General features: G+C 35.3%; 1 protein-coding gene across 4 annotated transcripts; it reads left to right on the top strand.

Annotated features, from left to right (window-relative positions):
• Positions 1–56: 56 nt before the first annotated feature.
• slc6a22.1 (solute carrier family 6 member 22, tandem duplicate 1) lies at positions 57–16,203 on the top strand. Of its 4 annotated transcripts, none has more exons than XM_048199491.1 (16): positions 59–293; positions 424–530; positions 3,243–3,442; positions 3,583–3,717; positions 5,951–6,091; positions 6,181–6,268; positions 6,794–6,926; positions 7,109–7,243; positions 7,915–8,018; positions 8,211–8,335; positions 8,422–8,534; positions 10,675–10,812; positions 11,017–11,119; positions 12,837–12,937; positions 14,172–14,342; positions 14,448–16,203. In XM_048199491.1, exons 2-16 carry the CDS (start codon positions 508–510, stop codon positions 14,517–14,519), a joined length of 1,782 nt encoding a protein of 593 aa, XP_048055448.1. In that variant the 5' UTR covers positions 59–293; positions 424–507; the 3' UTR covers positions 14,520–16,203. The 4 variants fall into 4 exon arrangements, with proteins under 4 accessions (XP_048055450.1, XP_048055448.1, XP_048055449.1 ...); XM_048199490.1 differs by having other exon boundaries at positions 60–293; positions 427–530; XM_048199493.1 differs by lacking the exon at positions 14,448–16,203 and having other exon boundaries at positions 57–293; positions 427–530; positions 12,837–12,912.
• The last annotated feature ends 1,223 nt before the right edge of the window (positions 16,204–17,426 follow it).

The raw sequence follows: 17,426 nt of genomic DNA, 5'->3' as shown, positions 1-17,426 counted from the left end.
ATGAACATATTTAGAAACGTTGTCATTTATTGCTCTGCAAGCTGTTGATCTAAGCCCCGCCTTTAGCTGAGACACACTCACACATACGGCCAAATAAAAACACACACGCACATGCGATATACACTCTCGGTTCTGTATGGACTTGTTTCCCCTTTCGAGAGGTGGAGAAAATGAGAGGGGTGGGCTTCAGTGACAGTATTATAACGACCGAATCACACTGATTTAAGCTTAACTTTCACGACCAATGTAAATTCAGTAGACTTCCTGAACTTTTGACTGGTCGCCTGCGTCAGGTAACACCTCCTATAGCTTTTGTTTTCTATCTGTATTGTTTCCAATGCATTGTAATTTACTGAAGTGGTTCAGATGAGCTCTGAAATTAACTGCGTAGTTGAACTGTTTTCTATATGCTTTTGTTTTTAAAAGTATTTCACTTGGCACCCGGCGTCTCCTCCGCGTGGGTTTGAGCAGCACAAGTGTTCGGCTGCTGAATCTAGGCCAAAGGGCATGAACAAAAGCGCAATAACTGAGTGAGTTTCCTCCTTCTCTGTATTCAGATACTCAGATCATCAGGGACAATCTGTGCTCCATGACGATAAGTAGTTCGTGCTTCAGATTCAATTGCTGTTTATGGTTACAATTATGCATGTACAGACAGGTTCTTTAATAAGTGAAAACGTCTTTTTTTTTTTTTTTTTTTGCTTACCTCGCCCTAACATGCCACTTGACACAATAAAATTAAAATATTGTTAATGAGAATTAAGGATTTCTAGTAGTAGGAGACGTTTAATGTAGTTTAAAACACACGTGCAAAGCTAACAGAAATGAAATATTTGTATTCATGTTGATTTCATACATTTTTGATGAAGAATTGTACCATTTTGTAAATGTTTCAGTTTTTTAATTAGAATTAAAAAAATATTTTTAAAGATAAAAATAAATATCAAAAGTCATTATATTTATAAAAATGTTTTTAAATGTTAGTCACACAATTTCCTTAGCATCGTTCCATTTCACAAGTTTAAAATGTGCCTATTCATTAAAAAAAAAGTGATAAAAATAATGACCTTGACATACAGTCATGAGGGTCTGAAGGGGTCCTTTCTTGTCACATGACAAGCAAAGTTACTTGTGTTTTTTTTTTTGTTTTTTTTTTTTTTTAAAGAAATAATAAAAAATGAGACCTTAATCTCCAAACAGTTACACCACCTAAAAATATCAAAACTTAGACAAAATCTTAACTTTCCTGTTCTCCATAGACCCCCTGGAGTACCTTTACTGCCCCCCATGGGATCATTAAGAAACTATATCTTTCTGTGTAATTTTTTTCTTCGCTTATTATAAGGGTCACAGCACAAGAAATGAGGGCAGAGAAGGGAATGTGACTAAGCACCCTGCAGTGCCTCCTGTTTTGGGGACACAAGATTATTTCAGCTGTGAGGAGTTGCACAAACAGCTTGTACTCACTGACCTCAACATTTAGTAAAAATCCTAAGTATACTTTTTTTTTGTAAACTCCAAAAACAAATTCTTATTGAGAACATATGTGCAAACACTCAAGACTTCAAAACAATTAAAATGCTTTTAGATTGGATCTGTACACTGCCGTCTTTCTTTTTAACAGTCGATACGCAACTGTATCGCGATGTGCGCATCCGTGATAGTTACATCACAGGATGTGCTGTGTCAAGTACAGAGCGCAACAGTCGGTTCTGGAAGTAAAAACTCCATTTATTTTCTGCATAGGGAAATTGATTTTTAAGGATAACTTGTAAACCTTTAAAGACAGCCCTACTGTGAGCTACAAGGTTATGGTATTTGCTTCTGCTGAAGCCATCAGCCGGCATTATTTAACCTTTTTTTTTTTTTTTTTTTAATTTTTAATTCAATCATGCTATTTGCAGTGCTTCATGGGATTGTACTTCTTTCCCTCACTAAAGCCGTTGGGTGTACAGTCTTGTACCTTTTGTCTGATTTTCAAATTTTTTTTTGCTTCAAATCAAAGTTTGTAGCGTTATGATTCACCTCTTAGCTGATTGGCTTGGTTCACGGATTATAACTCTTTTTATCAAAGACTTTTTTAAAATCCCTATGGTAAAAATGAATGGAAAAAAATACAAGTATCCTCATAAACACAGTCGCTTATGGTTTACGTGAACGTAAACAATTGAGAAAGGAAATGCATCTGTGCGTTCGGTCTTAAAGTGACAGCAGCCTAATATTCCTGCTGCTATCTGTGTCATTAATGTTATCAAAAAAACAAAACGCAAAGAGAAAATCACTTTTGTAGCTGTAACAAAGATCAATTATATTTAATATATGCAGTGACGACTATGCAGTGTTATTTGATTATTCAATTAATGTACCTGAATACTGTTAGACTTGCCCAAAAAGCACAGTTCATTTCATTTGTATCTTTGTTCGATTGTATTTGTTTATGCTTTTAATTGTATTTTTTTGTGCAGATGCACTCCCCTACAAAATCACCCCAAACATTCTAGAATGATTAATTCTTTCCAAATAGAGCTATTCAAGTCATCTGGTGATTTTTCTTTTTTCTTTCTTTTATATTGCAATATGCATTGCAGAAAAACAAAATATCGCAATGTCAATTTTTTTCCAATATCACACAGCACTAATTTGTTCATAGACGCTCGAGGCTAGTTTTATGATAATTCTTTAATAATGTTTCTATTACAGAGTGTTAAATGTACCAAGGTCTTCACAAGTAAATGTTTGAAATTAGTTTAATCAATTAGTGACAAATGCATTTAAATGGAGGTGTGAAAATTATAGTTTTGAATTTATAAGAAATTTAGGCACCACAAAATCCATCAGCATGTATTCTTCCAAGATTATGCCTAACTTTGATGAAAAACCTTTAGTTATCTTTTCCACAATACAGTCATGCATTTAAATGTGTGTAATCAAATCTATTGTGGCGAGTATGTTCTTATGCATCTACATTACACTATTAGAGAAATACAAAAAATTAAGATCAGCCACAAATGTTGTGTGGTTGATGTCTTTTACGCTGCTTTGGGAAGCTGGACACTTATTCTAATTTTGAATATCATTATTTGAATGCCCAGCTCCCAGTGTAAGAGCTGGAACAACCAGATGGTACTGAACAAAGACTCATTGCTGTTTTTGACCTTTACATGTTTCAGTAACCACTCTGTTTTAAACTTTGTTTGTGCCTCTCTAGCATCAGTGTTTTGACAGATTTTTTTTTTCCGCAGTGACATGGAGATGCAGCATGACCCAGATTTGCAGTTTAAACTGGCTTATCCAGATTCAGGAAGTGTTGACACAGGCCTCAAAATCCGAGTGAGGGGCCAGTGGTCCAGTAAAGTGGAGTTTATCTTAGCTGTTGCTGGCCAGATCATTGGTTTGGGAAATGTGTGGAGGTTTCCATATTTGTGTTACAAGAACGGAGGAGGTTTGTTCAAATATAACTGTGAGCTCTCTTTAAACAATTCAGTTCAACCAGTTCTGGTTTTTGTTTGTTTTTGTTTGTGTCCTATACTAAAGTGGTGAACATAAACTGTCTAAAAACAGCTGTGTATTTCCTTTTTTTAGGAGTGTTTTTCATTCCATATGTGGTCTTTCTGTTTGCCTGTGGCATTCCTCTTTTTCTTATGGAGACTGCTCTGGGTCAGTACACAAGCCAAGGGACTGTCACCTGCTGGAGGAAGATCTGCCCACTATTTGAAGGTGAATTTCATTGTTCGCCTGTAATGTCAGTGTTGGTGTACAATATAGTACATGTTGTTGTACTGTATGTCAGCCATAGTGATGTATGTAATTTTGCTGTTAAAATTAGATGGTTGTAGTTAAACACCCCGTGCACTGCAATAGTAAACAATAGTAGTCTGAAATGCGAGAAACTTCCTTTTTGAAGCATAAGTTGTTTTTGTAATAATCAGTTTGAAAAATGGTTTATCATGTGAGTATATTTAAATAACATGGATTTCTCTTGAGTCACAATCCTCTATTTGTTGAGTCTGACAAAAGAAAAAAAAAACATCAAAATCCGTTTAGCTTTCATAATACAGTTTCTCAGTCGCTTTGGTGCATTTCTCACATCACTATTTACATTTGCACAACAGTTAATGCAGTTCTCAAAACAATTAGTACAAATTGCAAAACCTAGTTGATAACCTGCAAAAGCATGTCACTTGTTCAAAATGGATAGGTCATTCCTCAAAAGCAAGTATTCATGTCAATGAAAGTGTCAGTGTCATCAAGATGAAAAGTCCTGACACCATTGTTTATGAACAAGATAGTCAAATGGCTTTGTCATGTTTTCATTATGACAGTTTACTCTGTCAATGTTTTCCAATGCAAAAAAGTCAGATCTTGGTGACACTACCTGAAAATGCTCAAGACAGCACTATATACTATTTGCACAGCCATTTGAAAAATACAGTAAAGTTACACATTACTGTATTGAATATGTATGTTTCACATTTTTACTGCATATGCTCTTTGCAATTCTAATTTGTTCACAGCATTGTGCAAAAGAAAAATTACACCCTTATTTGCAACAAACATAAACTCCCTTTGGGTAGAGCTGTGCACAACTGTAAACAATATTGCAGTACATATGGCAAATCTTTACTGTAACACTACTGTACACTACAATACACTAAATGTGTGATGCAGTAAAGCTGTACGTCTAAATGTAAAATGTACAGTGACAAGTTCTTGTCCCACTGCAAGCTTCATGTATGACACAATGACAGTAGTGCAGTGCAGATTGTTTAGTGCTGAATTACTGTCCATTTATACACACCTGTTCTTCCGACGAAATGTTTGAATAATTGAATTTACAGTGGTTCTCCCAACATTTGGCTGCACCCTTCGACCAGCCTCAGCCATTGTGAGGCCGTGATTGACAACATGATCCACAATTGTAGCCCTAATTTCATCAGGGATCTGCCTATGTACTTGGCCTCTTCTTCCTCTTCCCCTTCTTCCCCGCATCCTTACCCCTCTTCCACGAGGCTGACCTTCAATTTCTGTGTCACAGTATTGTAGAAATGGTACACCTGCTTGGTTCGTATATGCTTGTAAAGTGGGGGTTTATGGGATTCAGCTCTGACAGTGATTGTAGAGAAGTGGCTTATCATTGGTTGCAACTAATGCTTCACACTCCCCTTCTCATCAGTGAAAGTTGAGATTCACTTGAGAGAAATTGTTCAATTTAGGAGACATTTTCAGGAAAAAAAGATTTTAAAAAAAAGTGTAAAATTTTCTTGACAGATTTTGACAACTAGTTCAACATTTTTGTATGTAATGACTCAAGCGATGAAATGAGGACTATTAGTTTTATATGGAATGACTATTCAGCATTTTTGACTGAAATTATATAAGCAAATGATAATGTTATAAAACAGCAGAGAGTTGTATGAAAGCAATTGATGCATGTCCAAAAGCATTTGCAATTTGTTCGAAGGAATAAGAAACTGCTACTATGATGTGCACAAATGACTAAATGTTGTGGAGGTTGAACTAACTGTTGTGCAAATGTAAATAGTGATGTGAGAAATGCACCAAAGCGACTGAGAAAAACTGTAAGATCATAATAAGGTTGTAAGGGTGTAAGGTTTTGATAAAGCAAGTACCCCTTGAAAACTAGTCCTGTCTGAATAGGGCTATCATTTATAAGTCAAACAAGATTCAAAACTTCAAAGCCCCAAATTCGTCATACAATATTTAATAAGATAAACTATTATATGTGTAAATTCATTATAAATAATCAATAGAAATGCATTATTAAATAATTAATTTTAACCTCTGTAACGGTATGTAATATATACATAATGGACCTCTCCAGTACATTTAACCCAAACATTCAAAGCGAACTGGTATTGAATTTAAAGGCTGATCAACTGCTGTCATCATAATCATAAGGGGGTAATTGTTGTGGTTTGCTTCTCTTTAGGTCTGGGTTATGGGAGTCAGGTGGTCGTCTTCTATTCCAGTACCTACTACATCATCATTTTGGCCTGGGCTTTCTTCTATCTCTTCTCTTCTTTTAGTGGTGAACTACCATGGGCTAGCTGCAGGAACTGGTGGAATTCAGGCATGTTACATTACTAGTTACTTTGAAAATTTTATCTTTTTTTTTTTTTTTTTTTTGTAATAGATCATGTTTTTTCTTTACCCTTACAGAGAACTGTGTCGAGTTTGACCGAATGGGGGGGACAAGAAACCTGAGCTTTTTGGAGAATGTGTCATCACCTGTTAAAGAATTTTGGGAGTGAGTTTATAAAATAACCAAAAGTTTATACAGTAGTGGCTAAAAGTGATGTCCAGCCTTATTCAAATATTATTTGTTGATTTTGTAAGCATATTGTGCAGTTTGGCTTGAAGTCCATTGTTACATTTGTGATAATGCAATGAAACATGCCAAATTGTGCAGACATAATTTTTGGCCAGGCTGTCATACAAAGAAATGATGAACGCATGCAAAAACAAGAAAGCACCAATTTAATATTAATAACTGATTATGTTGTAGTTAATGAATGTTTTTTCCTGTGAGCTTTTTGTTTTTATTTGCAGTCTTTTTTGCAATGTAAAAATAAAACCTGCAGCTGTAATTTGCTCCCCCCCCCCCCCCCCAAAATTCAGATAAATACCTTAACCAATTTTTATCAGGTTTGAACATTTTGCTTTTTTATTTGTGAAATATATATACTAAATCTAAATGCAAACACAACTTTCAAGTGTAATTATTTTTTATATTAGAAATAAAGAGATCAATTACAACGAGTGTTTCTTGTAGGAGGCGAGTATTGAATATAACTGGTAGTGTGAATGAGCTGGGCAGTGTGAGATGGGAGCTGGCTCTGTGTCTCCTTTTGGCCTGGATCATCTGCTACTTCTGTGTGTGGAAGGGAGTGAAGTCCACAGGCAAGGTGAGGGCTAACTGAAAAACTGGCGCTTTGAATATATATCTGATAGAGATGACATCTGGCTACATGTTACCTCAGTCTGCTTGTCATGGATATTGACGTAGTCCAGTTGATTCTGTTTTCATACTTTTAAATCAGGTATTCTGGATCTCAAAATTGGAGTGCCCTTGTTCTTTATTTTTCAGGTTGTGTATTTTACTGCTACATTTCCATATGTTATGCTGCTGGTGCTTCTGATTCGAGGTCTTACGTTGCCTGGAGCCATTGATGGCATCTCCTTCTACCTCTACCCAAATCCAGCACGCCTTGCAGACCCACAGGTAAACATGATATTAGTAGTAGATGAGGTGATATTAGTAGTAGATGAAGATTTTTTCTTCTATTTGTAAAGACATTTGCAGAATGAAAAGTATTTATGGTTGGTGCTTTTGTTTAAAATGATGTACACTCACATGACCATCAGGCCAGTCATATCAGTGGCCTAAACTTTTATTCTATTTCCCTTTTCTTGATGGCCTCATCTTGATCACACGACAAGCTCGATGTTGTTCATTTTATTTTAGTACCTCTTATTCCGCAACTTCATTCTTGGACTTTTTCAATTGAAGAAATTAATAATGAATTAATAATGGTGAATATTGTAAATGTTAGCATCTGAAAAAGCCAAAAAGTTCTGCTTTCATGTGAGGATGCATCCAAGTCTGATAGTCGGTGTCAATGTAAGTTACAAGACCATTGTTTTATCAACCAGGGACAAATAAAAATTCTTAGAGCTTTTTATATAGGAAGTTGTTTATTATTTTTGCTTAATCACAGTCTCTACAGATGAATGTCAAAACTGATTAAGCTTTTAAAATAACTAATCGCTAAATAATCAATCAGTGACACAAAGTCATTCTTAACTTGGATATTTCGCAATATGGAACTGGACCAGACCCTTCATGTTTCATGTATTGCAAATACCTAATGGATTGGTCTCTCATGCCTTTAGGTGTGGATGGATGCTGGAACACAAATATTTTACTCCTATGCTCTTTGCATTGGGTGCCTTACAGCTTTGGGAAGCTACAATAAGTACAACAACAACTGCTACAAGTGAGAGAACTTAGGTCACGAGAAACCACATTACAGTACATTTAAATATAAATGCAGATATACTTTTAGATACATTTTTAGAGCCATTAGCTGTTCTTACTCATATATAATATGGGTAAAAATAGCTAATGACTGTATAATAGACAGATTGCTGTGATGGGTTTTGACAGCATGCTTTGTTTCTGCTTGTAGAGACTGTGTTTATCTGTGCCTGCTGAACAGTGGAACCAGTTTTGTGGCTGGCTTTGCAATCTTTTCTGTTTTAGGCTTCATGGCCTTGGAACAGGGGGTTGATATCTCAAAGGTGGCAGAGTCAGGTAACTTAAACAACAGCAGCTCCTTTATGTCTATTTTTTCCCATACATTTCCCACACATCAATTCACATTTCTCTTCTTTTGCCAGGCCCTGGTTTGGCCTTCATTGCATATCCACGAGCTGTAGCAATGATGCCCATGCCTCAGCTGTGGTCCATATGTTTCTTCCTCATGATTATTCTGCTGGGCCTTGACAGTGAGGTGAGAGCACATTTTCTCTAAAGTACATGAGGTGTTTGACTGTTTGAAAATTGCATTTAGTATTGTCTGCACTGACACTATCGGATGAAACTGAATAATGACACCATTGTCTTCTGTAGAGCTGCTTTACAGCAGAATTAAACTTGTTACATAATGAATGAACTTTACACAGTTATTGAACTGAACTGAATCAATGCTAAACTGAACTGAGCTGATTAATGACTGTTATCTTGCTACAGCTGCTTTATAGGAGAATTTGAATCTGTCTCATATTTGAAGTTTGCATCATTAATTCTGTCACATTTTCATTAATATGAAGCTGCTCTGAAACAATTTCTACTTTATAAAGCACTATAAAAATAAAGGTGACATGACTTTTGATAAAGCTACAGTGCTCAGCGTAAATGAGTACACCTCCTTGGAAAAGTAACATTTTAAACAATATCTCAATGAACACACAAATAATTTCCAAAATGTTGACAAGTCTAAGTTTAATATAACATGTTTAACTTGTAACATAAATGTAAGGTTAATAATATAACTTATATTGCACATTTTTCAGTTTTACTCAAATTAGGGTGATGCAAAAATGAGTACACCTCACAACAAAAACTACTACATCTAGTACTTTGTATGGCCTCCATAATTTTTAATGACAGCACCAAGTCTTTTAGGCATGGAATGAACAAGTTGGCGACATTTTGTAACATCTATCTTTGTCCATTCTTCAAGAATGACTTCTATTAGAGACTGGATGCTGGATGGAGAGTGATGCTTAACTTGTCTTTTCCCCATAGGTGTTTGATTGGGTTCAGATCAGGAGCCACTGAATCACTTTCACCCTGTTCTTTTTCAGAAATCTAACAGTGGCCTTAGATGTGTGTTTAGGATCATTGTCATGTTGGAAAAGTGCACAACGACCAAAGGCACGGAGTGATGGTAGCATCTTCTCTGTCAGAATAGAGCAGTGCATCTGTGAATTCATGATGCCATCAATGAAATGCAGCTCCCCGACACCAGCATCACTCATGCAGCCCCACATAAGGACACTGACACCACCATGTTTCACTGTAGGCACCATGCATTTTTCTTTGTATTCCTCACCTTTGCCATACAGTTTTGAAGCCATCAGTTCAAAAAACATTTATCTTGGTCTCATCACTCCAGAGTATAGAGTCCCAGTAGACTTCATCCTTGTCAGCATGGGCCCTGGCAAACTCTAGGCGGGCTTTTTTTGTGCCTGGGCTTTAGTAGAGGCTTCTTTCATGGACGGCACCCATTGCATGCCATTCCTCTGCAGTGTATGCCATATTGTGTTACGGGAAATAGTTACCCCAGTTTGGCTTTCTACTTCTTTAGATAACTGCAGTGAACTTGCATGCCGATTTTCTTCAGCCTTTCTCATCAGAAGACGTTCCTATTGAGGTGTTAACATACGTGGATGACCTGGACGTCTCTGTGAGATGGTTGCAGTTCCATCTTTTTTAAATTTTTGTACCACTTTTGCTACAGTATTCTGACTGATAAGTAAAGCTTTGCTGATCTTCTTGAAGCCTTCACCTTTCTGGTGTAAATAAATTATTTTCTTTCTCAGGTCTTGTGACATTTCTCTTCCATGTGGTGCCATTGCTGACAGCATGAAATGGGGAAGCGGTTTTAACACCCTTTTATAGTCAACTGTCTGCTGGACACCTGTTTAATGAATAAGTTGACTCTCCTGTGGTTGAATTCTTGTTAATTTAGACATTTGTACTCATTTTTGCCTCACCCTAATTTGAGTAAAACTGAAAATTTTGTTCTTTAAGTTATATTTTTAACCTTACTTTCACGTTATAAGTTAAACAGATGCTATATAAAACTTAGTCTTGTCAACATTTTGGAAATTGTTTTTGTGTTCATTGAGATATTATTTAAAATGTTACTTTTCAAAGGGGGTGTACTCATTTATGCTGAGCACTGTATTTGACAGCATATATTACATATCATAATTTACACACATTATTCTGTTGAAGTTGGTTCTTAATATTCTCAAGAGTTTTGTGCATGCAATATACTTACAGTAAATGTGTTATTCAAGTTCTTCAGGACAGTACAGCGTTAAAAACATAACACTGTCATTGCATCTCATTCTCTTTTTCAGTTTGTGGGTTTGGAGGCTCTCATGACAGCCATAACAGACATGAACCCCAACTTCTTCCTCCAAGGACACCGTCGTAAACTCTTCCTCCTCCTCATCTGTGTGAGCTGCTTCTTCATTGGCCTCCTGATGGTAACAGAGGTGATTATGTTCATAATTTAATCATTACTCTTGGCTTTTATTTTGTTAATTGTTTTACATTAAACAACATTTAGAATCTTTGATATTTGTTCTTTCCTGACTCATACTGTCTAAATCAGATCAAGTAATAACCAATGAAAAAAAAAAATCTGAGATTTGAGTACTGATCAATGTTATATTATATTTTTTGCATTGGTTCGATAGGGGGGCCTGTATATCTTTCAGTTATTTGATTACTATTCCTGCAGTGGAATGACCCTCCTGCTATTTGCCATCGCACAGTCAGTATGTATTGGCTGGTTTTATGGTGAGTAATAATACTAAATCAGAAATTATATGTGTCTGTCTACCCTGCACAACTGAAAATATGCCCGATTAATACTCTTCTCCACTATTTGATCCACTAAATATATTTTTTTAATGGTGCAATCTAATTTAATATGTAGGGCCTATGAAATCCTTTTTTATTTTTTCTAAAATTCCAGGGGGGGTTTTTTGTTTGTTTGTTTGTTTTCTGTTTTTCTTCAAATTCCACTTTTTCCTATTGAATTTTTCTGGACTCTGTTTTAAAGATTTAAATTAAATTTTAGTAATCAAAAAGTATGTCTTAATTGAAATCATGAAACATACCAATTTAATATTTTTTATTAAAATTATTATAGGGCCTTATGAATTATGTTTGTTTAATTTTATTTTATTTTTCCCAAATTCCATGTTTTCCATTTGGATTCAATTTTAATGGTTTAATAAAATTTTAACAATAAAAAAAGCATGTCTAATCAATTGAATTCATAAAACTTTTACTTTTGTGAAGGGTTTAATTAAATTGTTGCTTAAATTATGATATGAAACAAAATTGTGATCAAAAATGATGGTAAATGGCATAAAACATTAACAATTTAACTAATTAATCTGTTAAAATTTGTTTAGTTGACAAAACGCCACCATTTATTTACGCAGAGACACGCAGAACATACAGGCTTACGTATTTAAATTGTCTTTTTGCACCTTAATATTCACAGACACTAGTCCATATCATAATTTAAATGAGTACAGCACTACTTTTTATTTACTCATCCAAAATTTGCCAAATTCCATAACATTCTGTGTCATATAGTAAATTCCATTTTTATGACTGGATTTGTTATTCAGCCTGTGATTTTTGCATTGCGGAAATCATAGGGCCTTAAAAAAGCCTGGTTTACAAACAAAGGAAGCATATTTGAGAATAGCTTAATTTAAATGTGCATGGTGCCTGATTAAACCAGATTGAAGGTTTTTGTGCTAAAATACTGTGCCAAAGTTTTAGCACAACCCTTGTTATGCTGAACTACTATCGTACTATACAGATACACTATTCAGGGACAACTCTACCAGAGCGACTGATGCGTTAAGTGCCTTCTCTAAGGACACTAGTGGTGCTAGAGTCACCTGCAGCTTTTTTGTTGTTAGCCCAGACTTTCAAGCCACCACCATACTGCTGCATTGTGTTTATACTAGTAAAGGTTGACCAGGTCATGAACCATAAACAATAAGAATTGAGCACAAAACTGGTGAGCATTCTTTTAATATGTGTAGGTAATTTACCTGGGCTGCATCCGAAATCGCATACTCCCTTGCTATATAGTAGGCGAAAACAGTATGTGACAAAAGAAGTATGTCCGAATTCACAGTACTCATAAAAGCGTAGGCAAAAAGTACCCAGATGACCTACTACTTCTGGCGAGATTCTGAAGTGTGCATTACGATGATTTACTATCTCATGAGGCCACAGGAGAGGATTTGTGAATGGCAGTGAAGTGCTGCAACTGACGCTGGTAGGTTACATGATAATGTCAACATGGCAAATGTAGTATGTACAGATTACATTCATACTACACACATTCATACTATAGAGCACAATTTTTAGCGGTCACAAAGTAATTACTTATTCAAAATAAGTACCTACTCAAGATAGTATGCGATTTCAGACGCAGCCGTGGTCAATCTCTCCTAAGACTTATGGTTTGTCTCTGGTTTTTCAGGTTCTGATCGTCTTTATGAAAACATTGTAGACATGATCGGTTATCGTCCTCTGACGCTAATGAAATACTGTTGGAAGTATGTCACTCCTATTGTGTGTATAGTAAGTGCACGTTTTACTCTGATTCAAGGTGTTGTGGTTATATTAAAGGATTAGTCCACTTTTAAATACACTTTTCCTGATAAATTTACTCACCCCCATGTCATCCAAGATGTTCATGTCTTTCTTTCGTCAGTCGAAAAGAAATGAAGGTTTTTGAGGAAAACATTCCAGGATTTTTCTCCTTACAGTGGATTTCAATGGCTACCAACAGATTGAAGGTCAAAATTACAGTTTCAGTGCAGCTTTAAGGGCTTTAAACGATACCAGATGAGTAATAAGGGTCTTATCTAGCGAATCGATAGGTCATTTTCAAAAAAAATACAACCGTTTATGCTTTATAAATGAAATATCGCCTTGAATGTACTTTCCGCTTCCGCATTCTTCATAACGCTTACGCTGAATGTTCTACGCCTTCCCTATGCTACTTACGGAATGAACGCGGCGCCAGTTTCGTTTTTTTCCGTAACTTGAATTCGTTCAAGGCGATATTTGTTTATAAAGCATAAACGGTTGTATTTTTTTCGAAAATGACCTATCGATTCGCTAGATAAGACCTTATTTTATTACTCATCTGGTATCGTTTAAAGCCCTTGAAGCTGCACTGAAACTGTAATTTTTGAAGACCTTCAACCTGTTGGTAGCCATTGAAATCCACTGTAAGGAGAATAATCCTGGAATGTTTTCCTCAAAAACCTTCATTTCTTTTCGACTGACGAAAGAAAGACATGAACATCTTGGATGACATGGGGGTGAGTACATTTATCAGGAAAAGTGTATTTAAACGTGGACTAATCTTTTAAGTAAAATAACTGCAGTGTTCATCTAGTTCTTAACCATTATTAAAGGGATCACCCAAAAATGAAATATTTGTAACCAAGCAGATCTCGCCCCCCATTGACTGCCATAGTATTTTTTTTTTCCTACTATGGTAATCAATGGGGGGCAAGATCTCCTTGGTTACAAACATTCTTCCAAATATCTTCCTTTGTGTTCAGCAGAACAAAGAAATTTGTACAGGTTTGGAACAATTTTCATTTTTGGGTGGACTTTGCCTTTAATTCAATTCAAGTTTATTTGCATAGCACTTTTCACAATACATATTGTTTCAATGTAGCTTCACTGAAAACAATTTCAGTGTTAAAATCAGTAAGTATTCTGTTATCATTGTATTATTAGGAAGTAAGAACATAGATTGTCTTCACCATTAATTCAATGAACGTCTTTGCTTCTTTAGGGTACATTTGTTTTCTCTTTGGTCAAATTCACTCCTTTAAAGTTTAACAACACATTCGAATACCCCTGGTGGGGCTATGCTGTTGGTTGGTGGTTCACTCTCTCCTCAACATTGCTGGTTCCTGTATGGATGATCTATGTCATCCTTGTCACTCCTGGTACACTGAAACAGGTAATTCCATGCATGATTTAACACTAAATTACTTTTAAATGTAAAAATTAGCCATGTTCAAAGCAATTTGTTAATCTTTTGCAACTATGTTTTGCCATTTTTTAGAGACTGCGTGTCCTTTGCACTCCATCAAGTGATCTACCTTTGACATCAGAAAGACAAAAAGAAACCCTGTGACCGCAACACAAAGTACAACATGTCCCGTGACTGATAGAGAAACATTGGGGATAAAAACATCCTTGGGCTGTATTTAGGACAACTTTTGATATCAATAATGCCTTTGAAGTTGCACATTCTCATGAGGTCTCAAGAAGGCAATACAAACTGTAAATGACTGTTTATTAAGTTATTGAATTTTACTATCATAGTTTCTCAGCTGTAAGCATCTAAATGTTGATCACTTCAAAACTGGAAATGAAAAATATAAGCATAGCTTCCACATATACCTTTATCTGAGGGGAAACTCAGTTTGGCGTCATCCTTAAGTGTCATAGCACAAACAACTTTGCTGTATCATAAACAGTCTGAAGATATCAGTTCTTCGGAAGAAGATCATGGAGAAAAAAAAAAAAAGATTATCATGAGGGACCAGCCCCATTGTGGATGGACCAATGTTCATTACAGTTGGCATATGATTAGAAATTGTTAAATAATGTGTTATTTTGAGTTGGAGAGATGGTTTGTAATGGTTTAATCAGTGGAGCTCGCTATGATAGACTTTGTGCCTTGTAAAAGAAGTAAAAGGCATATTTGGTTCATATCAAACACGTCACAGTGTTACAGTATTTTAGAATAGTAACGTATTTTTTACATTTCTGTGGGTCAATCAGGCAGCCCTTTTCTGTTTTGTACCTATAGGCAATCGTTTATATTTTTAGAAAGTATTAAAGTAAATTATGTTAGGGGGGTTATTATATTACAAATGTTACAACATTCACTCAGCATTTCCTCAAGAAAAAAAAAAAAACATAATTTGGTACTTAAATCTGCTTAGATGTGCAGTCTGTCTATATTTTAAGTAAAATTAAATTTAAGGGAATATCTGTAGGTCATTTAACCTTATCTACATTTTTATAACTGATGCACTTAGAAAGGCCAGTGGTTAATGTTTTAATAAATTTGTTCAAATCAACAGTTGACTGTAAATGATTGCAAGTTGAAATGGGTTGACAGCAGCTTGTTTTTTCTATAAGGATTGTTTTGAATTACTCAAGCAAATATTAGACAACTAGGTAAAAGGTGAAAGCAGGAATTCTAGGATTAAAATGGTTAGAGAATAATGTTAGATGTGTCAGGCGTGACAGGCTGTTAGTTATGTACTGTACTGCTGTTTTACTGAGGTGTCTTAATGTGTTTTTATCAATGTAATTGATTGTTACATTTGTATGTAGTTTATGTAATCACAGACAATGAATATTCTACATTTCGAACTGCCATTTCATTTTCACAGTTACAAGACTGACCATTGGAGATTAAAGTAATTTGAGTCTATAGCATTATAGTGGTACTAAGTTGCGTTTGTAAAGTAAGTTTGAAAAACTTTTTATCATTCTCAAGTATGACAAGGCGGTGATGGTGCCCTTCTTTGTGTACAACTTGGTTAAAGTCTAAAGGCCTCTATTTGCAAATAAACCAAAAAAGGCCACCCAAACTGTTTGGCAGAGGATGAAAAAGCAGGATGTTTGCACTGCAAAGAGGGAATGCCTTTCTTATTGATTTGTAAAGTGGGCCAATGACAATGTAGATTCTTTTGTGAACTGTGCCTGTACTTGTTTTGTTTGGGTTAAAGCAGAAAAAATATAGGAGTGATGAAATGCCAAAGTGATTAAATAAACAGAACATTTCTATACTATTTGCTAAAGTGGTTGTTTTGAGTATTTATTTCTATCGTAGGCTACTTAAAATATCTTGCCATTTCAAAGGATTTGCATATAGCAACATGTTTTGCCATTTAACTATTGACCCTGTGTTAACACTACATCCCTATAGTCTCTCCTTGCGAGATGTAAAGTATTTGAGTAAATGTACTTAAGTATCTTCTTTCTGACTACTTTGTACTTTGCTGAATCGCAGGTGTTTCATGAGATGAGGACATGGCTGCAGTCGGTGATGAGGCCTAAAGTGGCTTTGACTATTTAAATGTATTATAAAGGCCACAAGAGTAAGTAAAATGTACATCCCAATGTACACTTGTCTAAAAGGAAATGATAAAATAATTTTCATCTACAAATAGGCCTACTTTTGGAAGAAGTTTCTTATTCTCACCAAGGCTGAAAAAAAAAAAATACAGAAAAAACTGTAATATTATTTAAAATTATATATATTTTATATTTTACAGTTTTTCTCAGTCGCTTTGGTGCATTTCTCACATCACTATTCACATTTGCACAACAGTTAATGCAGTTCTCAAAACAATTAGTACAAACTGCAAAACCTAGTTGATAACCTGCAAAAGCGTGTCACTTGCTCAAAATGGATAGGTCATTCCTCAAAAGCAAGTATTCGTGTCAATGAAAGTGTCAGTGTCATCAAGATGAAAAGTCCTGACACCATTGTTTATGAACAAGATAGTCAAATGGCTTTGTCATGTTTTCATTATGACAGTTTACTCTGTCAATGTTTTCCAATGCAAAAAAGTCAGATCTTGGTGACACTACCTGAAAATGCTCAAGACAGCACTATATACTATTTGCACAGCCATTTGAAAAATACAGTAAAGTTACACATTACTGTATTGAATATGTATGTTTCACATTTTTACTGCATATGCTCTTTGCAATTCTAATTTGTTCACAGCATTGTGCAAAAGAAAAATTACACCCTTATTTGCAACAAACATAAACTCCCTTTGGGTAGAGCTGTGCACAACTGTAAACAATATTGCAGTACATATGGCAAATCTTTACTGTAACACTACTGTACACTACAATACACTAAATGTGTGATGCAGTAAAGCTGTATGTCTAAATGTAAAATGTACAATGACAAGTTCTTGTCCCACTGTAAGCTTCATGTATGACACGATGACAGTAGTGCAGTGCAGATTGTTTAGTGCTGAATTACTGTCCATTTATACACACCTGT

This window comes from Megalobrama amblycephala, linkage group LG8 (assembly GCF_018812025.1).
Source record: "Megalobrama amblycephala isolate DHTTF-2021 linkage group LG8, ASM1881202v1, whole genome shotgun sequence".
Lineage (NCBI taxonomy): Eukaryota > Metazoa > Chordata > Actinopteri > Cypriniformes > Xenocyprididae > Megalobrama > Megalobrama amblycephala.
Note: the sequence above shows the minus strand (reverse complement) of the source record. Positions and strands in the feature narration are given on the sequence as shown.

Coding starts and splice junctions, on each gene's coding strand:
- slc6a22.1 (XM_048199491.1), top strand. CDS start 508: ATGAACAAAAGCGCAATAACTGA. Junction 7,244..7,914: donor CACGCCTTGCAGACCCACAG/GTAAACATGATA, acceptor TCATGCCTTTAG/GTGTGGATGGATGCTGGAAC. Junction 11,120..12,836: donor ATGTATTGGCTGGTTTTATG/GTGAGTAATAAT, acceptor CTGGTTTTTCAG/GTTCTGATCGTCTTTATGAA.